This window comes from Misgurnus anguillicaudatus, chromosome 11, assembly GCF_027580225.2.
Source record: "Misgurnus anguillicaudatus chromosome 11, ASM2758022v2, whole genome shotgun sequence".
Lineage (NCBI taxonomy): Eukaryota > Metazoa > Chordata > Actinopteri > Cypriniformes > Cobitidae > Misgurnus > Misgurnus anguillicaudatus.
In genome coordinates this window covers 33,879,720-33,906,565 of record NC_073347.2, presented here as the reverse complement: position 1 = coordinate 33,906,565, position 26,846 = coordinate 33,879,720, and the positions used below count along the sequence as shown (strand labels likewise).

At 36.4% G+C, this 26,846-nt stretch overlaps 1 protein-coding gene across 12 annotated transcripts in view; it reads right to left on the bottom strand.

The window, feature by feature from the left end:
* Positions 1-26,846, bottom strand: part of lrrfip2 (leucine rich repeat (in FLII) interacting protein 2) — a 47,541-nt gene that overhangs the window by 10,360 nt on the left and 10,335 nt on the right. For 2 of the 12 annotated variants that reach the window (XM_055170136.2, XM_073873579.1), the window contains 18 exons: positions 23,691-23,750; positions 21,117-21,170; positions 20,981-21,028; positions 20,668-20,751; positions 19,448-19,492; positions 19,275-19,337; positions 19,040-19,126; positions 18,850-18,903; positions 18,353-18,400; positions 18,206-18,262; positions 11,253-11,324; positions 10,981-11,094; positions 7,917-7,958; positions 5,156-5,290; positions 4,421-4,492; positions 2,473-2,643; positions 1,791-1,883; positions 1,491-1,583 (listed from right to left, as the gene is read on the bottom strand). In XM_055170136.2, the coding sequence (XP_055026111.1) occupies positions 1,491-1,583; positions 1,791-1,883; positions 2,473-2,643; positions 4,421-4,492; positions 5,156-5,290; positions 7,917-7,958; positions 10,981-11,094; positions 11,253-11,324; positions 18,206-18,262; positions 18,353-18,400; positions 18,850-18,903; positions 19,040-19,126; positions 19,275-19,337; positions 19,448-19,492; positions 20,668-20,751; positions 20,981-21,028; positions 21,117-21,170; positions 23,691-23,750 (1,392 nt within the window). The remainder of the gene's footprint in view (positions 1-1,490; positions 1,584-1,790; positions 1,884-2,472; positions 2,644-4,420; positions 4,493-5,155; positions 5,291-7,916; positions 7,959-10,980; positions 11,095-11,252; positions 11,325-18,205; positions 18,263-18,352; positions 18,401-18,849; positions 18,904-19,039; positions 19,127-19,274; positions 19,338-19,447; positions 19,493-20,667; positions 20,752-20,980; positions 21,029-21,116; positions 21,171-23,690; positions 23,751-26,846) is intronic. The other 10 variants (XM_073873581.1, XM_073873583.1, XM_055170143.2 and 7 more) reach the window with 7 other exon arrangements.

Sequence of the window (26,846 nt, the reverse complement as noted above, 5' to 3'; positions counted from 1 at the left end):
TTATATATTTATCTACTTGTTGTTTTAAGTGATGTTGATGTATACAGTCTGTTCAAGACACTAAATTTCGTTGCATGTTACATGCAATGACAATAAAGGCATTCAAATTAGTTTCTTTACAATGGAAGTCTATGGAGACAAGTCGTCCATCTTTTAACAGTCTATCTTTTTTCTATAAGGGTGATTCTCACGAAACCATTGAAACACCACGGCACTAATGATTTTAGCTTTAAAATGTGTAATATAGTAACATTAAAAAGCATCAGAATTAACACAATACTGTGTTCTACCTTCCACAATGTGTGATTTCAACATAAGAATTTATAATTGTACATTTCATCTCATTTTCTGCTGAAATTCTCATTACCGCAATGTGTCCGGCTGTGTTTGAACATGCGTTATGTTGTAATTTAATCAAATTAACACAAATATATAAAGAAAAAAAAAATGGATGTTTTGCTAGACTACTTTAGATGACAGAAAAAATATTTACTGAATATTCATGTATAATAATAATGAAGAAAAATTAGGAAAATTATGTGTCCATGCCTGATGTCCTCAACCTCCGCAACACTTTTTGAGAACAGTTTAAGCACACATACAGAATGTTAATAAAGTTTGATTTTGAGTGACCAAGCACATGGACCAGTTACTTCAAGATGGCTACCAGGTAAGATCATTTTTTTACAGTTAATCTGAAATATTGTCTTGTCAGAATGCTTACACGACATTTTGATTATCATTACCACAACAGATGCTTATTAAATGTTAATTTAATTAATAGAAGCATAATACTTTGATTTTAAATGCATGTGCAGAATCTCCAAATTATGTTCTTTCAGGTTTGTCATGTCATTTTGAAAATGTGTTGATGTTTTCTGACTGTTGCGGTAATGAGATTTTTTAGGACTAATTTTTTAAATTATGTTACAAAAAGTGTTAAATGATAAGTAAAAGTTTTTAAATTAATGTTCCCATTTACTCCAGACTTTGTTTTTCAATGTCTGGTGGGAAAAAAGTAAATTTAAGCAATTTTTACATTTTCATGCTTGACATTTTTAAAACCAAGTTTTCGTGAGAATCACCCATAAAGGGGTCATACCATGCATTTTAATACATACCAGTACATATAATACACTTCTAAAATGTAGTTTTTACTCTCCTTATCCTTCAACAACAGTCTCTCTATTACCAAGTGATTGATAGGTTAACAAAATAATACATGCCAAAATCTGGAGTTGACACAAAGACTTCCAACAACTCTAAAAGGAAAATCTGATTTTCCATTACATGACCGCTTTAAATGCTTACATGCACATAACATAAGTCGCATATAGATCATATATGCATTCAAAGCATGTCAGTCTGACAAAAGTGGTGTTAATGTATGTATAATAGATGGATGTGCATTTCATTCCATTAGGACCATCAGTGAATGCAGTTCATTCCCAAAAAAATCAAGTCAAACAGCATCTCCTGAACCATCCTACCGCAATCTTTTTGTCCTTCCAGTTAACAGTTTCCTGCAGATCAAAAACCTCCCTCGTGAGGTTATCTAGATTTTGCAGATTTTTCTGGTTCTCCTGAAGCAGTGTATTATAAAGCAGAGGCGGAGAAATAGGACAAGATAGAAAAAATGAAGCAATGACACAGAACAAATGAAGGAGGAAGACAAGAGGAGTGTGGAAGAAATTCTTTCCAGCTTTATTTTGACCTACTCTACTAAATCTTTTAAAATGTGAAGTTTTTATTATGTGTTCCAGATAAAGCATTTCTCTTTTGGGTTTTACCTCTATGAGTTCATCTCGCTGACGGATGCCCTCCTTTAGCTCCTCCTGTTTGTGCTGTAGGACCGAACATGTGTGCTTCTGCCTCTCTAAGTCCTGTCAATGAAAAACAAAAAAAACACATGATGCTTGTCTAGAAAGCACAGCCAACAAATGTTTTTCCATCACACTGATTTTATGCACAAATTTCAAAAAATTTTGACTTGCGAAAAAGAGTAAATGCGGATGATGGGAAATGGAAACGCATTTGCAGAATAAAGAAATGCCCCTATTCCCATTGGTTTGTTTTTATCTTTATTTCGCATTTTGAAAAGATTCGCTTCATGGTTCAATGGAAACCCACATTATGTTTACATTAGTGCTTTACTTTTACTATGCCAACCGAAAGATGACAATAACCAGGCGCAACGATCGTTTAAGCAAAAACATGAAGACTGAACTGCAGGCTTTGCAGAGTTTCAGCAGTTTAAGCACATTGTGGGTTTATTTATAACACAAACACCCAAAACAAGCGCTACGATAAACGTTTTCACCACTAGAACATATAACGTGACAGTGAGTCATTTTTAAAGTGAAAGTGATTTTATTCCATTACGATGATATTACCCATAACGTGTCACTACTATTGGTATGAATAGGGGAGATCCTTGGCAAAAAAGCGAGATCATGTGATCAATAAAAGCACCTTTGATTTCTCCTCGTTTTCCCTGCGCAGCTCTGACATTTGTTCCTCCATCTCCTCGATGACGTCTTTAAGTGTGTCCACCTGGTAGATGAGGTTTGACTTTTCATTGTCCAGCTGCGCGTTAGAAACCATGGCCTTTTTGTACTTCTCGTCCACGTCTGACAGAGAATCCTGATAACAGGAAGGAAAACACCTTAACACAAAACAACTGGAATTGATGCCCAACATGCTACAAAAATATTATAATGGCCAACAACAAACCACACACCGAGCACTGCACTTAAGATTAGAGTCAAATGTGAAATGCACACTATTACAGAAGATACAAAACAACAACGTTATTCAGAATAAACTTTTTGTATTGCTGTCTAATTTGTGCATGGAAAAAAATCATAGCCAAAAAGATATAGTAACTTGCACCATCTCTGAAATGATCCACCTGGAAACAAACGTTGTACTGTAAATATAACATTTTCTGAGTAATGTTGGCAAAATACTAACATTTTTATGCTATAATATACCCTCACCTAAAGGATTATTAGGAACACCATACTAATACTGTGTTTGACCCCCTTTCGCCTTCAGAACTGCCTTAATTCTACGTGGCATTGATTCAACAAGGTGCTGAAAGCATTCTTTAGAAATGTTGGCCCATATGGATAGCATAGGTAGATAGGATAGCATCTTGCAGTTGATGGAGATTTGTGGGATGCACATCCAGGGCACGAAGCTCTCCCAAAGATGCTCTATTGGGTTGAGATCTGGTGACTGTGGGGGCCATTTTAGTATGGTGAACTCATTGTCATGTTCAAGAAACCAATTTGAAATGATTCAGAAACAATGCTCAGGTAGGCCGTGGCATTTAAACAATGCCCAATTGGCACTAAAGGGCCTAAGGTGTGCCAAGAAAACATCCCCCAAACCATTTCACCACCACCAGCCTGCACAATGGTAACAAGGCATGATGGATCCATGTTCTCATTCAGTTTACACCAAATTCTTACTCTACCATCTGAATGTCTCAACAGAGATTGAGACTCATCAGACCAGGCAACATTTTTACAGTCTTCAACTGTCCAATTTTGGTGAGCTCGTGCAAATTGTAGCCTCTTTTTTCTATTTGTAGTGGAGATGAGTGGTACCCGGTGGGGTCTTCTGCTGTTGTAGCCCATCCGCCTCAAGGTTGTGCGTGTTGTGGCTTCACAAATGCTTTGCTGCATACCTCGGTTGTAACGAGTGGTTATTTCAGTCAAAGTTGCTCTTCTATCAGCTTGAATCAGTCGGCTCATTCTCCTCTGACTTCTAGCATCAACAAGGCATTTTCGCCCACAGGACTGCCGCATACTGGATGTTTTTCTCTTTTCACACCATTCTTTGTAAACCCTAGAAATGGTTGTGCGTGAAAATCCCAGTAACTGAGCAGATACTCAGATCGGCCCGTCTGGCACCAACAACCATCCCACGCTCAAAATTACTTAAATCACCTTTCTTTCCCATTCTGACATCTAGTTTGGAGTTCAGGAGATTGTCTTGACCAGGACCACACCCCTAAATGCACTGAAGCAGCTGCCATGTGATTGGTTGATTAGATAATTGCATTAATGAGAAATTTAACATGTGTTCCTAATAATCCTTTAGGTGAGTGTGAATCAGATGTAGATTTATCAGTATACATAAGACTTCAGCTGAAATGTGCAGATAAAAGGCTGAACTTTAATAACACACATCTCCATCGTCTCCTTAAACAGCAGTGGGGAGTCAGTCAGGACTTCCACGCAAAGTCCACATCTCCAGGCAACACTCGTGAGCTGAACGTGACTGTTTATAGAGCTAATGTAGTGATTGAAAGACTCATGCAAGACTCATGCATTCAGACTGAAGAGTGCTAAGAGTTTGGTGGGTTAGTGGAGGATGAGGGAAGGCATGCGGTGAGCTCAGGACCCTCTACCTTCAGCTCTTTAAGACCCTGCATGTATCGGCCCTCTACATCCTGAATCTGGTCCTTTAGATCATAGATGTCCTGTTGAGATGGAGGAATGAATCATGGGAAAGGTTTGGCATTCAAGAAAGGTCAGAGCGATGACCTCTGATCGTACAATTACACAAATGTAAGGAGACGGCGAGAGGCTAACAAAGGCAGACGAGTAATGAAAACACAAACACAAAAAGACAGACGAGTAATGAATGCATTAACAAGGAGAGAAGTAATACTGGAAAATAAACTAATGCATTCCATCGGAAATCACACAAATTTTACAACATTCCTCTAAATTGATAGGATAGGCAACATTCCAAGAGTGTGGATATTTAGCTTTTGTGTACTTTTGTGTACTTCATGGCATTCCAGACCGGTTTTCAATCTCTTTGCTGCTCGATGACAGTTTTAAAACACTTATCGTTAAGCAAAACTTGACATATTGTATTGCACAGGTCTATTACTTATATGAGTCAGTTCTATAAACAAGCTAAGATTAATATCAGATTGAGAAATGTGCAAAAAGATCATGTCATTTTGATATTGTGTTCGTTTTATATCCAACCTCAGCAAAACTGTCACTGAAGACTTGCAGATCATCCAGCAATCCTCATTAAACAGTCTGCATTAAATCTTTCAGTAAATAAATGATGGCTGTGTTTTTGTGTTTGTAAGAGCATCTCTTATGCAGTGAACAAACATCATTACCTTTAATTCACTGAAAGAAGACTCAGCATCCATAATGAGGCTTCCAGCATCTCCACTGCCTCGTCTAGAAGAACTTCCTCCTAGAGATGCCAGAGCAGCTGCTGACAGGGACGGGGTGGCATTTCGAGATGACGGCTACAACATAAATGACAATAAGACATTCACAATTACACAATTTTGCCTACCACTTAAATGTTATACAAGTAGCTGCGTTCCTATTTTGTTTAGGCTGGATACTTTGAATGTTTAATACACATACATTTTATTCAGTCATTCAGTTAACGTCACTTTTAATTCACATCAACCCAACTTAATATTATATTAGTGACTTAAAATTTTCTGTTTACTTTAATTACTATTAATATCACATTCTTTGGTATCCAATATTGGGTTAAAATATCTATATCTATAATCATGACAATGAAAATTAAATTAAATAAAAATATTACATTAAAAATTAAACAACAACAAAGGTTATCTATACATAATAATGATATCGAAAAATACTCATAATGTGTTTACGTAATCATTACTATTGGTTTGCAAGTAAATAAAAACCTATAAACACCGAACAAAAGATTAGGCCGCCTTTCCTCTGCACACAACATTCGGACACGACTGTCGGATTTCGCCCCCTAGTGGCAGTCATAATTAACTTTTGGTTTGATCTTAAATCCGTGCCAACATGGGAAAAAAGCTCATTCCAGTAAAGCAGTGCAAGAGAATGTGTTCAATGAATATTTACCATAGTGGCATAACAACAAACAGCTATGCGTGCACGACATAAGACTAGCAATAAGTTTGGAAAGAGCTCAGATGCTATACGCTCTAAGTGCGTCTGGCATGATTTGTTGTAAATTAGTATTTTTATCACACTTTTAATAGATTTGGCCAGTATTTCTGAATGACCTAAGGGCGGGATTAAGCGGATTTGATGCGCAAGTATTTGCAGAGCGCATAAGTACAAGTTGAGAGCATTCGGGTAAAGCAGTGCTTCTCAATTATTTTCTGTCACGCCCCCCCCCCCCCAGGAAGAAGTAAACATTTCGCGCCCCCCCAACTCTCCGCTGCGACTGTAAATAGTATAATTTGTCTATAAAATGACACATTTGCAAAGCATTGTATCCTTATTAACATTAAAGAAAACACAAAAAAGAAATATCAATCAACTTACAACAAAGAATAACTTTATTAACATTGTTTTTTTAGTCTGTAACAGAAAAGACTTAAAATGCATCAATTTGCCTGAAGTATTTTTTTGACCATTTGATACTGAATAATGAAATTAAATATAATCAATAAGTAATAATAAAAAACTCAAGCGGCTTATCAGCGTGTTTGGGGTGTAATGTCTTAAAGTGACGGTGCAAAAAAATCACTTCCTGAAAAAGTATTTTCCCCGGGGTCTCACGCGCCCCCCCTGGTGTCGCTTCGAGCCCCCCCTGGGGGTCCCGCCCCACTATTTGAGTAGCACTGGGGTAAAGTAATTGTCTAATTTTTAACGGAGGTGGCGTTTAGCAGCATTTGTATCTAAACTCTTCATATGGATACAAGATTTTTACTTTAATCAGTAATTAATAATAAAAAAAAGAAATAATTTTCATCTTGTACACAGTGTTTTGATTTGAATATGTTAAAATGCATCACTCCCGGTTGGGTCTGTGGGTTGCATGTGGCCTAGTTGCACAAGTTAGATTTTTATTGACACATCAAAAGCTCATATCGCATCAACAATATCACGTTTACAGATGATCGCACCCCATACATCCCTTGTACGACCCTTCATAGTAAATAAATGACTTCTGGTTTATCGGCTGTCACGTGTCATGTGCAATGGAAAGGCGGCATCTTAGATTGATTAGTAGGGCTGTGCAAAAATATCGATACAACTAACTATCGTGATAATTTTTCCCAATAGTGTATCGATATTTTAATCTCTACTATCGATTTTAAAACCCCATCAAATCCCTCTGTGTGCATCAAACGACCTCCTCCACCGCTGCTGTAGTTGTCGCATTCGGCCAATGTCTCAGAAGTTAGCGTGAGTGAGAAAATGGCAGAAAATTTAAAACGCCTACAGCTTTCAAAGCCGACGTGTGGAAGCACTTTGGCTTAAAAAAAGTTTTGTAAAAAAATTAAACTCACATTTTTTACATTTTTGATAATAAAGAAAAGAAAAAGTATTGCAATGTATCGCAACAAGCAACATATTGTATAGTATCGTAATACATCGCATCAAGGTACATGTACCGCGATATGTATCGTATCGTGAGGCCCCTGCCAATACCCAGCCCTATTGATTAGGGGAAATTATTGAAGCTCTGTTGAAATTTATAAAGGGCATTTTATATAGACACCAGAAACAGAATGTCTCTTAATAAAAGCAGAATTAATTTAACATAAGCGAGTTATGTAAGGAATAATTGAAGACGGGCCATTGAATTATAAGAAAATAATGCACACCAAGGTGGTAATGCGGCACGACGCGAAGCGGAGTGCCGTTACACCGCAGGTGTGCATTATTTTCAAATAATTCAAAGGACTTATACCACGGTTACCACAAACATTACTCCGGTGCCTATTTTTAAGACATTTGAAAAGATAGGTGTGCGGTTTACAGAAAAATAATCAACACCCATAGAACATTTCTCAGCCAATCAGAATGCAGCATTCAACAGACCCGTGGTATAATATAAAGTAATAATCTGAACACACTTTACAAGGGGAATTAGGTAAAGACAAACTTTTCTTTTCCTCTTACCCGACTGTAGTCTACAAACTGCTTCTCACATTTCTCATCCAGCTGAAAAAAAAGAAACACTATAATTAGTTTAATCAGTCATCTTTAGAAACAAACTAGATGTATCTTAAACAGTTATCAACTGGGTTTTGGCTTCATCCTAAAAATAAGAGAAAGAATAAGGTGAATAAAACAAACAGTTGTTTTAGAAGCATGATTTCAAACCACGTCATGCCACACAACGCTTACCTTCACACATTCCAACCCCAAACATTCAGAGTCAGGGCTCTGACGACACTTAATCAAAAGTCTTTGCTTTAAAACCAAACATTGACAGGGTTCAGACAAAAACACAAGACGTGCTCATGACTACAAATATAAAGGAATATTCTTCCAGTGTTACGATAAAGCAATCCCGTGTGAATAAGCTTGTTGTACTTGTTGGAAGGTAAGGTTAACTAAATTATGGACTAGATTAAATATATACAGTATGACTATATATAAATATATATAGTGATGTTTGATGTTAAATAAAAAAAACATTCACAAAAATATTAAATGCAACCCTCAGTATAATAGTGTATTAATGCATACTGTATATTGTACAGTACATTGTGTATATTGTAATGTATAGTGTACTATGTATATTGTGTGTTATATTGTATAGTTTTAGTGTGAAATGTTTCTACAGATTTGTACATGGTACAATAAGACACCTAGAGAATACAATTTGAATCAATGAGTGCGTTAATAAACTGATATGTGTGGGGACCAGTGATGCCAGTAACGCGTTACTCTAATTTGACCACTTTTTTTAGTAACGAGTAATCTAACGCGTTAATATTTCTAAACCAGTAATCAGATTAAAGTTACTTATCCAAGTCACTGTGCGTTACTATTTTTGAAATTTTCCTTAGTTAAATATATATTTTCTTGTATATTTCTTCTTGCGTCTCGGGAAGTGAAGTCAGGTGTGCGACAAGTCACGTTTTCAGCACGAGGACAACTCAGGTCACGTGTAAGCGACACAAACGTAAACAACGTACAATAGAGAGAAAAAAAGAGATGCAGCTACAAAAACACTACGTCAAATTAAAAAAAAAAAAACATTTGGAGTCGCGGCACGGCACAGACAGTCAAACTTAAGAGCAAGTCCCACCCGGTGGTGAGAAGCAGTGAGCAGGAGGTCATCCACTACCCAAACAACAAAAGCTGGACTTCAGTGCAAAACCAGTAAGTGTGGGAGAGTTGAAGAACGAAAGTAACAAAGCGATTTTCTCCGAGCCCTGATAATAACATCTGCATCTCACTATGACAGCATATTAGCACATAACCTCTGAAGAGTTGTCAAATATTGCGTTATTTACTCACCGATTTCCACGTGTAGATCCAGAACTGTGTTTTCAACCATGATAAGTATATTCCAAAAGCGGTCTTTTTTTCTTACAACGCGTTGTGTTTCTCGTTTCATGTGTTACAATACTGATAAATCTACAAGGTATTTACTATATAACATCCTGAAGACTTACTTTTATTTTGTGAGTAGATCCTGTCGGGTCAAAAGGAACACTTGTTAGTTTTGTCCCGCTGATAATACTGTGTATAATATGTTAAAAAATTGATATTATTCTAATTTGATTTAATTTTATTTTCATAGTGTTCAAACTATTGAATTTTTTTGTCTCAGCAATTTAAGTTTGTACTGTTGGTTTCTTTTGAAACATTTGATAAAACTGAAATTTAAAATAAAAATGTAATTTAATTATTTTTTACAAACATAAATGACAAAATAAGTTTGCAGTTACATATTAAAGAGGTCATAATCATATTTAATAAAAACAAGTGTAACACAAAAATCTATTGTGTAACAATTCACTACTCTTGTTTAAAGTGAAATTACACAGAAGTCGTTTTACATTTGTTCAAAATTCCAGCTGGTTTTGATAGACCACACTTGTGAGTTATTGACCACAGCAAAAATATATCTCTTTCTAAAACATTAGCTTTTAAAATTAAGTTTTTCTGAAAATGGCCCCTGCTCTTCCCTATTTATGTTAAGTGAAGTCAAGAAAGACTCTATACATATATATATATATATATATATATATTAGTTTTTTAAAACACAACAGTTCAACTTAAAATGTCAGGAGATACATTGTTGACGTTACTGTTAAAAATGCACTTCCAATAAGGTGAGTGTTGGCAAAACCGGTTGTCATTTTTAATGTTGAGGCAGTGGGGGTGTTGGCAGCTACTGGAATGTAACTAACAAAGTAACTTGTAATCTAACTTAGTTACTTTTAAAATCAAGTAATCTGTAAAGTAACTTAGTTACTTTTTAAAGGAGTAATCAGTAATCAAATTACTTTTTCAAAGTAACTGTGGCATCACTGGTGGGGACATGTAAAAGCGTAAAGCGGTTTTCTTTAATCAGGAAAAGTTTTGTTCATGTGTGCATGTCTCCGAATGTGAAAGATAAACGTCACATGCGGAAGAGCAAAGTAACGCTTAAAAGTCTGCGCTCGACTCATGAAGAAAATAAAAGCTCATGTTACATTTACAGGTTCTGCAGACGTGAGAAGAGATACAACAGTATAGCTTAAGACAGATTTCCCGCCAGCTTTTTGAGCGACTATATGTGCTACAGGCGGTGACGTCAGAGTCTGCGAGAAATCTGACAAATCTCAGAATACTACATAAATGCAGTTTTCTAAATAGCTGATTTATTGATTTCCATGTAAACTAATAAAATATATATTTAAAAAAAAAAGGGAAAATTTACATTCTTTTTGGGAAAAGAAACCATCTCTCTCTCTATGTCTGACCAGTCTCTCTACTATCTACATTGACTTAAAACTCTATGCACAACTTTTTGAAGTATTAAATTATTCAGTTATTGCAAACCATTGCAATGTGTGTTGCGATATGAACCGTTACGGTATCCTGGTGAATTCGCTATATCTTGCTGTCCTAATCGCTATATCAAACCATGCAAAGTCAAATAATTGTAATAACTTCCAATGTTCTTTAGTGCTCACATCACACTGTTAGACTTCATGCAGTAACTAATGCGATCTTAACTTACACTGTCCAGATCAGGGATACTCAGATCATCGAGATCAGACACAATGCTGCCCCTGCGATTAGAGCGGCTGAAATAATCAGCCGCCGTCTCGGAGAGCTCAGAGAAATCAGATGACTACAGTACACACAGATGTCACAGATCACAAGAGAAAGAAAGAAAAGAATGGAAATGTGCAAATGAACAGTTGGATTTGTGTTATATTACTGATCTATTGATAGCAAAATCTGCAGTTGTGTTGTCTGATCAAGGTCACAGTTTATATTCTTGCTCACCACACTATCACTTCTCCCACGTTGACGGCGGCCTTGGGGCATAGTGTTGGATGAATCGTCATCAGATGATGACTAAAACATTTTAAAATACAGCGTGATTTTTAGGCAGAAGCAAAACGCACAGCAAAGGAGTTTTGGATAAAAACTAAATAAATGATTTCAAAAACAGTATTAGTAAAATTACAAGTCATCAGACAGTAGCCATGTTTCCATCCACATGTTTTTATCCGAATTAAGTGATATCGAATGAAAAATGCGTTATGGAAACAGTAAAATTCGATTGAATTTCATGAATATCGACTCAAAAGAAATACGTTCGATCTCATCGGATTTTATCTTGATCGATATATGGCTTATGCGATAAACGCTGATGGAAACGTTATTTGCCGAATAAATAATGATTTGCGATTAAGGTTTAGGTCCTTTTATGGTTGCAACCCACACACAAAACAAGAAGATAAAGTTTTAGGTCATTTCCGCTCTGGTGGCACAAATGGCGTGTGTCAACAAAGTCAGATGTAAGTGGACAAACGACGAGACGAGATTCATTTTAAATTTAATTTAGCATAGAGCTGAAGATCTTTGCCCGAACCCGATGGGTTCGGTCGGATTCGGGCTTCATTTCTAACATTTTACACGGGCTCGTGCTCCGCCTTTGCACGGTAATTTACAGTGGATTTGATAATTTCCTCAACAAAAATGCCTAATCTTGGTGAGTAAAGGGTTTTTAATTTATAACTAAATATTACTTAGTCTTAAATACATAATTTAAACAGAGGATATAGACTAATGTTGGCATTAATGTAAAGAAAGTGCCGAAGCAAATACCACAGAACCTTTATCCTAATTTCGTTATTCCCAAATAACCATCTTATTCAGAATGTATTATCTTAATTTAATTCGTTAAGAAATAATTGTTTTTATTTGCATGTTGGCCTATAATGTATTGCATATGCCTATTTAGAACGAGATGTTACGATCTTACAGATGACTTATTTTTTTTCTTTGTTTCAACTTCCAAGTGACGTGTAGCCCAGTTAGTCATTAATAAATAATGTTAAAACCTGTGTAAATTACTCATTCTTGATAAAAGCTGTTTGCGTGCGCAAATTTAAATAATGTATGGCTGTAAATGGGTTCGGGCTTTTAAAAAGCTGTCAATCTAAATATACTTTCGGGTTCGATTACAGCTCTATTTTAGATAGCAAAAATCTAAGAAATGCCATAATTTATCAGGAACTGGCGAAGGAAATGTCCAACAATGGTTATGACAAGACGTGGGACGTCCTCTGGAGTAAATGAGGCGCTCAAACAGTGATACGTGTTTCAAAAAAGAGAGTTATCTCGCAACGGTGCCGGAGGGAAAATAAAAGCAAATTCGACCTTGATGAGATGGATCCTCGGCCAAAGAACCCTCGTAGCTTTATTGGCTTATTAACAACTCTAAAGATATTTTTTCGCTCTCATTTACGTTAAGAATTGATCCGGACTATCATTTCACGTTAATGCCTCCGTTGTCGTTGGGCATTTACATGCATCTGCATCATCATAGCAATTTGATGTTAACGTAATTTTCTTATTATTATAGCTTGATATGCCACTATCAGCTCAGCTGGCACATAAGCACTTATAACTTGTGAAATGCCGCAAATTTGTCTAGCAAAACTTTGTTCGCAAATGTTTGCTTGAATATTGTGCGATTCAGTGCGAAAATGAATGGAAACACCTGCAAATGTCTCAAATCAATTCGATATACCAATTTGATCGCAAACCAGCATGTGACGTCATTACGCACAGGTTTTTGTTCGCTTTAAAGCCGTTGGATGGAAACACACTTTCACCAGCTTTATTCGCATAAGTTTTTTGACCGAACTTCAGATAATTCGATTGACAAGTGGATGGAAACTTAGCTAATGTCAACATGATACAAAAGATGTTTTGGCAAAAGCACCACACAAGTAACAAAGGCACCATCTGCCTTTCTGCCACACCTTCAGACAACAAACACCCCAGCAGTACCCAAAAGATTCTAACAAGTATCAATTTGCATTTGCAATGATTTTAGATTCATTGTTCTGTGTGAGTGTTTAAAGAGGAAGCGTGTGCCACTAGAAGCACCCAAAGGAAATGCAAAAATAACTAGATTTAGAGAGGAAAATGCGAGTAATGCTTAAAGTGGGTGGTTTCCAGACTTTACCAAGATGTTGTTTTAATGCAGGGTTCCAGACTAACTTTTTTTACTAGGAGCACTGTAGAACCCAACTGAACATTTTAGGAGCGAGAGCAGAAAATTTAGGGGCACACCTTAAAGGATTAGTCCATTTTCTAAAAAAAATCCAGATAGCCTACCAAAATATTGACGTCCCTCCTTGTTCAGCCGAGAAGAAATCACGTTTTCCGAGGAAAACATTCCACGATTTTTCAAATTTTAATAGACTTTAATGGACCCCAACACTTGCAGTTTCAAAAGAGTTTCAAAGGAATCTAAACAAGCCCAAACGAGGCACAAGGGTCCCATCCAGCGAAACGACCGTCATCCCCGACAAGAAAAACAAAAAAGATGCACTTTTAAAACACAACTTCTCGTCTATCTCTGGTCCCGTAACGCGCCAGCGAGACCCCACGTAATACGCCATTATGTCAAGAGGTCATGGATGATGAATGCGAAATGTGCGTTTCATATATGTAACACGTGACCTTTCCATGGCATTACGCAATTACGTGAGGCGCATTGGCGCGCCACACGACCAGAGATAGACGAGAAGTTGTGGTTTAAAAGTAGGGCTGGGTACCGAAACGCGGTGCCATTATGGCACCGAAGCCTATATGGGCGGTACCTACCGGACCGAATCAGAACACAGATTTCGGTGCCTCTTAATGCATGAACGGTTGACTGAAGTATTTTGCTCTCTGTAGCGCAAAAAGCATAATCACACAAGCACAGCACAATCACTAGTTAAATTATACTGCACTCATATGGTGTAAATAATTTCCTCACTTACAAAATTCACGTGAATGTGAAAGTCGGAAAGATTTGATAATACAGAGGATTAATTCAAGTTTGATTTCTTCGCTTAACTTAGGTGAGTTTGTTCATATTTTACATTATTGTAGTTTTATATTGATAAAAAAATTATTTGTTTTGAAAAATCTAAGGATAGATTTATTTATGTTATAGGTCGGGTAAAATGTTTTCCGCCTATTCGTTTTTGTTAAACGTTTTATTTAATATAAGCGAGTCATTTTACATTTTTATTGTTGTTCTGTTTTAAAAAAAAAAAATAATGAACAAATAAGCATTCGTAGTAATGAAAATTATGTCAATTAAATCTTTCATTTATTTGTGTTTTAACGCAGATACCATCCGTCGAATTCGTTTTATAAATAAACAAGCAATATAAGCAAGTTTGTCATTGGAGCTACTATTTTATTGGAGTTGAGTTTTTCGTTAAGAGTAATAATTAACAAACATTTTAAAAATTAATTTTATTAATAAATGGAAATATTAAATAACCTAATGTTAAAGATTAAATAGCCAACTTTTAAACTTCTTTGCCAAATATATTTTCATTTAAAATATGCGCTGTGTTTAATAAGTTTAAAATGTGAAAAAATCCTCATCTGCACATCCCTAATAATACAAATCGAACAAATTTTGTAAGAATATATGTCCAGGTTATTTTTATATTCTGACTTAAAAGAACAATTTGGAAAATGAGATCCTCAGAGGAGCGTGTGAATGCCGCAATTGATCTGACGGCATCTTATTTTATATTTTATATGGTAAAATTTCTTCAGAGAATTTGCTAAAACGTATTACCTCACTAATGTTTTTATTAGTACTTCGGCTGATATTGGCCTGAGATGGGCCACGGCAGTCACGAGTGTCAAGTTCATCGGAGACAAGCAGAAAGCGTCAAAGCGTGAATGGTTTTACAAGCCGATAAGAAAATAATTTGGGTGAATTCCAAATGCCGTTTTGCGCCATTGAAGGGCACTTCACAAAGAGGATTTCGCATGAACAGTCGATCCAAATAAAGAGAAAAAGACGCTGTATTTTATTGCTCTATTTGCCAAGTGTGTTTAATTAGCCACACTATGAGACACAATTGCGCAACTTTCTCTAGAGTTCAAGATATCTGATCTTCGAAGGGAATAGGACATAGGGAGGATCACTTTCGATTAGAACTCGCCCTTTATCTTTTTGTGAGCGGCAGCCGCGTAGGCTTTAACCAATCATTGAACAGATTATTAACAACCAATCATAGAACATTTTCCTGAGCTCAAAGTGGAGTGTTGAGAAGATTTTATTTAATTCACAAATCAAAAATTTCATAAAAAAGAAATCAAGAATGCAGGTCTTAAAATATGATGGTGCTTTAGGCAAATCATTAATAAACAAATGACAAACAGAGAAGAATTTTCATTGTGTTTATGCTGTACTTTCATCTACCATCTTTCTGTGACTCTTTTTTTCAAAGTACCGCTTTAGGCACCGTTTAGGCACCGGAACCGTTTTAAAAGTATCATTTTGGCACCGGTATCGAAAAAACACCAAACAATACCCATCCCTATTTAAAAGTGCATATTTTTTATTTCTCCGGTCAAAAACGACAAACGCCTCAATAGATAAGACCCTTATGCCTCGTTTGGGATCGTTTAGAGTCCTTTGAAACTGTGTTGAAACTGCAAGTTTAGGGGCTGTCCACATGGAGACGTGTATCACTGTATACGTATACATTTTTTATCGTATTGGCGTTTCATCCACATGGATCCGGCGTTTTGGGAGACTGAAACCGCTATTTTTTAAAACCGGGTCCTAAAGTGGATAAATCTGAAATCGACACCCTTGCGGTTTCGTGTGTACAGCCAATCCGTATATTTTGTGAAGCGAAAACGTCATCACATCACGTGTCGGAAGCGTCACACGTTACAGCAACAACAATAACGGTGGACTACGTGATTGTGTTTGTGCTACAGAAGCTACTAAGCCTACTAGCTTTATTACAGCAAAATCTATTGCCTCTATGCAATTGTGGTGAGTAACAAGCAATAATGGACAACACCATACGTTGGTTATGCACATGCTCAAAGTCTTCTTCTCCGTGTATAGTGTATATCTGTGGCAGAAGTACAGCGCCCCATACAGGTCTGGCATATATACTACACCGCTTTCAGTCGGTTTCAGTGGTTTCGTGTGTGCGCAGATATTTCTTGAGACAACGCCGTGTTTACGGATTATTTTTTTAGAACAAGAAAAAAAATGATCGGATAGGGAATGCACCGGCTTCGTGTGGACAAAGCCCCAATCTGTTACGTGTTGGGGTCCATTAAAATGAGAAAAATCCTGGAATGTTCTCCCCAAACAACACAACCACCTCCCGACCGAACAAAGAAAGACACCAACACTTTGGATGACAAGGTGGTGAGTAAATTATCTGGATCCTTTTAAGCAAATGGACTAATCCTCCAACCCTAATAAGCTCCTTGGGGTCTTTAGCCTATAAAGTAAAAGCACATCTGTCCACAAACAAGCCACACGATCTTAGACATCATTGATGTCCACAGCACAAATAGAAGTCCTTAAACACATGCCATTGGATGAGTCACAATATTACATAGAGCAATATTTGAAATCTTTACACCTTTAGGGGCGATTCACATTTTGCATCTCTTGCAAGCACAAATACGTTATGTAAGCGTGCTCAAATAGTGAGCGACGCAATTGCGACATGCCCACAGTGCATTGCATTATTTTTTCCAGGTGTGGTGGCACCGCAGCCAGTTAAAAAACTTTTCAGAATGCTGCATCAACAGCACATTGGAAAGAAGGAGGAGAAGCGGCGCGCTCACGGTTTTAGACGTAAAATGTGAACTGCCCCTTAGGAAGTCAACCTGCAATGGCGTATTTGTAAGTTGTCTCTGCACACAAAACACTGTTAGGAGACAATCAAAATAAATTCAACACATGACGTTTAATTTCTATGGTTTTATCCATGCTGACTAGGGTGAGCTAATTATTTGAATGGAAACACTCGTTCGCAGTATATATAAACACCACTGATCTATATAAATGACTGGATTGCGCATAGAACGCTTAACGTAACAGCGTGAGGTGAAGCCAGCGCAGAGTTCGAGCCGCCATCTTGGTATACCCAACCGGCAGACGGTGTCATTGACTTCCATTCAAAATCATGTTTTAAATTCACCCGCTTTACAGCGTATCAGTCACGCAAGATTATTTTTAGGATATGTGTACGTAAATTAACTGTTAATTCTGGTGTTATTTGCAATGTTTATGTTTTAATCGGGCAGGAAAATGGATTTATAAAAAACCGTTAAGGTGAGTGTGTCTGCTGCGTTCTATTAATGACACGGGTATAAATAAAGTTTTTTTGACATTCAGCTACACGGTCAGCGTTATTTTATAAATAAGTTTAGGTAACTTGTAAGTTTAGATAACATAAAACCAGCAAATTATTGCATGCACATACGGTACAAAGTATGATTATTTATTTAGATTTCAGAATGAGCACGTTTGTCATTAATACTAAATATGCTGCAGTCTGTCTGCGGATCTGATACTGTAATGAAGATGAATGTATAATAACTGATTAAAAACTAAAATGTACAACTTTCAGTAAATAACTATGTACATGCTTAGGACGTTTGTGTTGTAATAATGTACAGGGTAACTTCAGATATAAAAACGAAGACTTGTAAAGTGATGTTTTATCATTAAAATCTGATCGCGTCCATTGATTTAATGGAATGTTTGGGTATACCAACATGGCGGCGCGGTGGCTTCACAGTTGTGACGTCATGCGCAATCCAGTCATTTATATAGATCAGTGATAAACACACGCTGGCGTTTCAGAAACAACACATGCGTGAGCAGCTGCTGTGATATGCTGCAGTACTGCGCTGTTTTAGTGGACACATGCGACGCTCACCACAGGACTGCTGCGGGTGGAACTGGCACAAGAAGAGTACCAGCTGCATTCAGAGGGCTGTGGAGAAAAATACTGACCGCTGAGCTAAAGCTGGGATGATATGATTATTATTTCAGTACAAAAGCTTTTCAGTCTGGTCTCACTTACTGCTCTGGAACTATATGAACTGTACTGACCATCATCACATATAGATGCCTGTGGACAAAGACAGGAGTGCCTTAAAAACATTACCAGTAAAATCTGCCATCACTTCCCATATCAAAAAATAATACTTCGGAAGTAAATAATGTCCGAGATCTGCTTGCTTACAAATATTTAGCAAAATATCTTAATTAGTGTTCAGCAGGTGTGGAACAACATTAGAATGAGTAAATGATGACAAAACTTTAATTTTTTGGTGAACTATGCCTTTAATCCTGACCTCAGGACGTTAAGAAATAGCGGTAGATAGATAGGGTTTTACACCTGAGCTCTTCATATATTACATGAAAGCAGAAATACAAACTAACCCTGTTCCAGTTTAGATGAAAACTACTAGAGATCATTTAAAAAACAGCTGATGTAGGAGAGGCTTTTACATCAAAACCTTATGCCTGCATGATTAAAGCACATGTGAGCACATAACAGATTAAGATCAGACTGACCACACTATAGCTGCGCGTCAGACCTGTGGTACTGCTGCTGGATACTACTGGAGTCTGTGGGTCCAACAAGCAACAGATATTGCAATGCTGATTCTTTATGACACAAGGTCCAAATTCACTTTGTAAATATGCTTTCTGAACACGCGAGTAGAGTTTTGCAATCATCTGAAAGGATTATAAGCAGACAAACCCGTGGCGTATACGTAGAGATGGAAGAGGATATAGGCTTGGAGTTTTTTAAGCTGCTGTAGTTCCTTTGGTCATGATACAATCCAGTCTAAGGGAATGGTACACAGCAGTATAAAGTAAACACAGATGTCTGAAGGATTCCAACGTGGCCATAAGTTTGGTGCTTGAAGCAAGTTTATAATTATCTGTTTATAATGATGCAAAAACTAGGAAGCAGATTATTTATCAGCACTGACCAGAAGGTCCTTTTTGGAGCTACTGCCAACAGGTTTTTTGTGAAGGTCATTATATACAGAGCTCTGAAAAAGAAGAGCATTAACATGAATCCTGGCCGAAGACTGACTCTTTTTTTACATCACGATCAAACATGAGCATTACAAACATGTTGGATGACCACATTGATACATACAGTGGAGTAGGAGCTCTTCAAAGATGAACTACTGGAGACACCAGACTGCAGAGAAAACAACAGTCAACCCACATCTATCCTGGATATCAAAACCGAGAAACCCACGCCATGTGCACTATTAAGGTTGGATTACAACAGATCAAACCAAACTGTCAGACCAAACAAGCCTATCTGTCTGTGTTAAAGCTACGGTGTTAGAGAAAGCTTCAAAAACATCGAAAACCACTCGACTGCACCAGTCACAAACATTCTGCACTGAATCTATTCTGTATTCCAACCGGCATGCAAATCAAATGTGGGTTAGAGAACTTTATTTTTATGTTAAAGGAATAGTCTACTCATTTTCAACACCAAAATATGTTACCACCCCAACTAAGAACCGTTGATACATCCCTCTGTCGTCTGTGTGTTTGCACGTGGGCGCTGGGGCGCGCTGCGACGCTTCGATGGCATTGGGCTTGGCCCCATTCATTCAATGGTACCATTTAGAGATAAAGTTAGAAGTGAACAAACACATCAACGTTTTTACTATTTAAGACGAGTAGTTATACGAGCAAGTTTGGTGGTACAAAATAAAACGTGGCGCTTTTCTGGGCGGATTTAAAGGAGGAACTGTGTTTTGTGGCGTAGTGGCACTTATGGGAGTACTTCGACTCGGTGCAGTAACACCCTCCCTCTCCCATTATGAGAGTGAGAAGGGGAGCGGACTTTTCAGGCGAGTCGAAGTACTCCCAAAAGTGCTATTACGCCATAAAATAAAGTTCCTCTTTTAAATCCGCTTAGAAAAGCGCTACGTTTTATTTTGTACCACCAAACTTGCTCGTATAACTACTCGTCTTAAATAGTAAAAACGTTGGTGTGTTTGGTCACTTCTAGCTTTATCTCTAAATGGTAGCATTGAATGAATGGGGCTAAGCTAAATGCTATCGAAGCGTCGCAGCGCGCTCCAGCGCTTAAGTGCACGCACACAGATGATAGAGGGATGTATCAACAATTCTTCGTTAAGGTAATAACATATTTTAATATTGAAAATGAGTAGACTATTCCTTTAAATATCAATTATAAGAGCAAATAAAGTTAGTATATTATCTAACGTAGTGGTCATGCCTCGTAGTAAAACCATAAAAAGAAATTAACTGACAATGTCACTAAAACACACACACAGTCGCATAATGCCTGCTGAAAAACACACAAACATTAAAACCCACACAGTGACGTACCACCAAGTCTCTTCTCCTGGAGGAACTGACCCGACTGGAGCGATGAGACGAACTATTCAGGTCTCTTAGAGAAGATGAATTTGACTTTAAAAGTAGAGAGAAATCCAACAGGCAAACATTCACTTGAAATTTCCATGGCATGACGAAGCAGTGTACTCGAGTTTATCAATTTGCCGAATGAGATGTTACCTCAATATAAATATGATCAAATGTTTTAATTATACTTTACATTAATATGCCCAACAAGCAACTAATAAAATCACAAAAAACTACACTGATGAACAACTCCAGCTAATGAAAGTCCATCACACACCCTGTAACTTCCGACACTGCGGACCGATGCCGTGTCATCATTCAATGCCTGTTCATGAAAAATGAGGATGAAATTAAAATAAGACAGAAAAATGAGAGGAAAAAGCAGACAGAAAGAAAGATGAGGAGATACAGACCCGTCGACTATGGCTACTGGAATGATGACCATGTCGGGCTTTATCTGCATCAGCCTGAAATAATGAAATGAAGTTGATACAGGAGACAATAAAGCGCTTCATATGTTAAGACGGTTTTCACGGTTAGACTTCACCTGCACACTTAACACATGCTTATGATTAAGGCTGTCACGATTATGAAATTTGGCTGACTGTTAATTGCCTAATAAATTGTGAAGATTAATTGCCTGTTTTAGGGCTTTGACGATTATGATGAATAATTGTCTGTTTTATTAGTTTGACAATTAATTCTCATACATTTTTTCTTTGTTTATGAAATAATTTCACACATTGTTGTGATTATTTAAATTAAATCTTTTGCAAGGTTTATCTGGCCATAAATACTATTAATACACATAACACACATTTAAAAGTAATCCGAAACGGTCTCTGAGCTGCAGCTCCCCCTTGTGTTTTTTAGAGAGATGTGCAATCATTGTGGTGATCTGAAATCAACGAGATGGGGCCAAACAATCGCGATGAAACGATTATTTAATCATTGTGACAGCCCTACTTATGATCTACAAAAACGCAGAGCATACCATTTTATTAATTTATCAGCAACAGGCCTATTAAGACTGGGACATATAGCTTGTACACTTATATCACAAAATGTATGCATTTGCTTAAAATTTGTGATTTAATTTTCTACATGCATTGGAAATCCAATTCAAAACATTGCATGCAGTTAGTAAAAAAAATGAATAAATATAGCTTAAACAAAATAATGCACTAAGATAAGCAGGTAATGCATCAGGTATAGGACAGTGAATGTCCAAATAATAAGTGCATTACAATTAATGTGGCGATCACAATACTGCGTTTACCATAAAAATGTTGTTTCTAATTTCAATAATGCTCTGAAAAATCATCACGCAAATGAGAATCTTGGATTATGAAGTAAATATTAGGAATGTACCAAGATTTCAACTTCCTAAAATTAAATCATTTTGAGTTTTCAGCAAAGTGCACCAAGACTTTTCAATTTCGGTCTAGAATTTTCATTTCGGTGCATCACCAAAAATGTTTTTCCAAAATTGGTCGTTTACAAATAGTCAACCAATATTTGTTTCTTCTTGCCCTATAAAGCTGCTGTGAAAGCTAGTGCTGCTTCACGATTAGTCGCGACTAATCGTTTGCAGAATAAAAGTTTTTGTTTACATAATATATGTGGGTGTTTTGTGTATAATAATTATGTATAAATACACATACACACATGCATGTATATAATTAAGAAACATTTGCATGTGTATATACATGTTTATATTTATATATAATATATATTGTATATAAATATAAATATTTATTATATAAATATATTTTTTCTTAAAATTATACATTTATGTGTATGTATTTATATAAACATAATTATTATACACAGTACACAAACACATATATTATGTAAACAAAAACTTTTATTCTGCAAACAATTAGTCGCGACTAATCGTGAGGCAGCACTAGTGAAAGCTACTTTAAATCAGACAAAATGCAAATACTGAAATCTTGTTTATGAATTCAACACTTGTAACAAACACTGACTTCATTTTAAGAAAGAGAACCCAACAATATTTCAGACATTTGTCACAGAAAAACTGTGAGCTTTTAAATGTTTATGATCTCCCAATAAACTGCATATTTCAACACATCAAAATGAGTAAAGACTAAACCTAAATCTAGAAGCATAGTTCTGTTTTAATACCATGCCGCACGATGCAAATTTGTAGGGCTGCAAACGAGTAATCGAGACTAATCGTTTGCAGAATAAAAAGTTTTGTTTTATGTATGCGTGTGTACTGTGTATAATAATTATGTATATATAAATACACACACATGCAAATATATTTTAAATAAATATATACGTATATACATTTTTATATTTAAATATAATTTATATTGTATATAATTACAAATACTTAATATATAAATATATTTTTTTCTTAAAATTATACATGCATATGTGTGTATTTATATATAAATAATTATTATACACAGTACACACAAATATATTATGTAAACAAAAACTTTTATTGTGCAAACGATTAGTCACGATGAATTGTTTTGCAGCCCTACAAATTTCGTTATCAGAATAGTATGCGCACACTGTACGCGCACCACCAGATTTTTGTAACCGTGCCTATTTACGCGTAGGTTGAGCATGTGCCTACATGAATCTAGTATGTATCCCGGAGATGCATTGCATTTTGTCGCAATGCGCATGCTTTAAATGTCTGCACCTCGACCGTGCATGTACGTGTAAAAAAGAAACTATACTCTGGGCATAATGGATTATGTGTAAAATACAAAAATTCAAAACTATCCAAATACAATAGTCCAAAGACACAGCATGATCACAAGATGGTTTTAATTAACATAAAAGCATAAGTCATATTTAAAACATGCCTTTAACCACACAGTCAATTCAGATATATCATTAAATGTCAGAGAAAACATCTACAACACACTCCCATCTAAACGCTTATTATTAGTTCAAGCAAAAGTACATGCAAGTCCAAACTAGCCTAATCTTTCTCATACCATCCATTGGTGGATTTGCCCCCATTTCCTGCTAGAGGAGGAGTGGTGATGGTAAGACTGCTGTGAGAGAGAAAGACAGCCACAACAAAAACACAAAGACTTCTATTGCAACTCAATGTGACATAGAAGACTGTTTGGTGATTTGCAAAGTGCTTGTGAATATTTATGAAAGTGAAAGGCATTTGCACAAAAGAAAAAGGTGATACAAAGATGAAATGACGCATACTGACAGTCCTGTATCTACTTGTGAAGCACATTTTTAAAACCAGAAGTGTAAAGACCATTTGCAAACGCAAAAATAATGAAAGATTGAAAAGAAAAGACTGACAGATCCAGCTAACACAGCCAAATCATTCACATCTGTCTACAACTATTGAAAACACACTGAATCCTTACAGGTCTGTTTCCATTTACGTGCTTAGTTAGTCAGCTAGCTAAAATGTGTTTCAAGGAACAGAGAGCGTCTATTTTGGGTTGTGACATGATGTGTTTGTACATGTAGTTTCTTTTGTTAAGCAAAAATATTTAGAACAGACAAGTAATTTACTCTAAAAAAAATTTAAGAACAATACTGTCATTCAGCTTTGGCTCCATGGCTTTAAAAGAAAGCAGAGATCATCTTTGAAACATTAGGGAACTTCTTATAAAATAGACACTGTTTGAAAACCTATCAGGTTGTGCTCCTGCTACAGGATTTTTGGCCCAAATTTACCCGATTTTCCCTCGGGTATGTTGGGCAGGGGACGCGCGTCCCCTTGCTCAGCATAAACTAGAGCACGCAGTTCAGAGCAGCAGGAGAGTGACGGCAGGTAAATTCAACGTACAGGCCCATGACAGGAAAAAGCGTTCACAAAACTCTCTCTCAAGGTTTCATTTCTTTGTTTAATATCATTCGAGTTTTTATTGCTTCTAGAAAGTTTTTTTATCCACTGGTGTCGCTCCATAAAGCAACAAACGTGTCGTCTTTGTTTGTTTGGCTCTTTGCCGGCTAACCAGATGTATTTACACTTCCCCCTCCTGAAGTGGTTTGAGCGATCGGATTTATATTCGCCTCGAAAACGTTTCAGAGGGCATTTAAACCTGGTCTTTTTATGATCTGAGAAAAACGCATGAAGTGACCAGGTGCAAAAAGCCACTTGGACCTCGATCAGTTCCGATATTTTTTACAGACATGAGATTTACAGATCGAATCTTACACCTCCTGATCTGCTGAATCGGGTTGCTTTCTACATAAAAACCATCATACATTTAAAATGTCAACTACATTTTGTGACAATATAACCTTGATATCTTTAATATTGACTTATTAAGGTCATGTCAAGGATTAAAATCGATGTGAAATCATGAGAGTTGGCATGAAAGTAAATTTTTTATAATTGGATGAACCGTTCCTTTAATCGAGGATGCCAAACAAAAAATGCAATGCTCCAAATACACATACAAATGAAGAGTTTGGTTCCAAAACGCAATAAGTCCATTTTGACAAATTTCGTTAAAAACATGTTTTCTATACCAAGAAAGTGACCAGATGAAAAGCACTATTTCTGTTACAAACTTTCACATAGCATCTTTAGGTTATAAAAACATAAAAAATTCAAATCCATAGCTTGATTTTCAAAGATTTATTATAAAAAAATGATTTTTTCCACAATAAATCCATGATAGTTTTTTATTTCAAAATGCTATAAATCTATAAAATCAATGTATAAATGTGCATTCATCTTTACCATTTTATATTTATTTAGTTGACTAGTTGTATACAATGATTAAAAAATAAACATTAATGGCATTAACCAAAACACTTACTTTGTTATATTAAGAACACTGTCATTGCTGCGGTTATACTTGACGTCGTCTCTTTACATTTTTCACAGCGATCAGCTGTAAAATGTTTTGGTCCTGCTCGATTTTCGTTGACTTTGAGTAAAATAATGTAAAGTTTTTCATAAGATCCTCTGGCGTCAATGTGCATGGGAAGCTTGATGCTTGATGCATCATTTCTATTTTTTCTTTATTTCTCTCTTTTTTTTGTCTTTCTTTTTTTTTATTTGTATTGTAATGAAATTTGTTATTTTGTTGATTTTATGTATTAGATGCTCAAATAAAACTAAATGATGATGATGATGCTGTCGGGAGAACAAGCAACCGAGTGCCTCTCGCGGAAATTATTAGATGTTGATGGCTTACGTTTCTTTCCCGGCACAAAAACCACCACAGGTTTAGCAATGCAATTAAAGTATAATTTTGTTTTGTTTGTTGATCACACGAAGTAGATGAGGAAAACTAGGACTCTGTGTACTAAGCGCGCCGCCATGTTTGTTTACATTGCGTGACAGGTGGGCTGAAATTTCAGGAATGGATTTATTGCGTTCTGTAAAAAAGGAGGAGTGGCGTTTATCGCATTTTGGGAAAAAAGGGAGAAAATATGACAGAATAACACGGCGGATATTGGATTTTGCGTAAAATTAAGAATTTACTTTTAACTACTGACCTGATATAATTTTGGCAGTAACTCATTTTTTTCAAAAATGGCGTTTATCGCGTTTTGGAACCAAACTCTTCAAATATTGTTTAAAAATGTATTTATATTTTTGATCTAATAAAACTGTTAAACAGATCAACATTTCACTTGTGCTTTTTATGTTTCAGTAAGCTTGGCATAGGGCTGGGCGGTATGGCGGTATATTCCATAACGTGAAATAAAATGTCAGACATAACAGATTTTTCTATTTCAGTGGGCGTGGCTAAATCTGCACTCCCGCATGTTAGACTGAGTATGATGAAGAAACATGTTCATTTGTTATAAGTGAATTATTTCATGAGTTATTTGTGTAATTTCATAAGCACCAGTGAATACACAGTGGGTCTCTCTCGCTCGCTCTTTTTTTGTCTCTCTGTGCTCATGCAGCAGCAGTCTATCGCGTGAGATCTCTCGAGATCGAATTAAGAAAGCTCTTCTTGCACACAATGCTAATAGTTGTAACGTTTTTTAAACTTTAAGCAAGCTAAGACAAAACTTGCGTTTATATCAGTGACACGTGCGCAGCTGCAGCGATGTAGTTCGACACACCATTTGCTTATAGTACAAACATCTTTGATCAGAAAGACGAGAGAGACGTAACAAGGTTAAGGTCTAATAGAAAGTAAAGGGCCTCA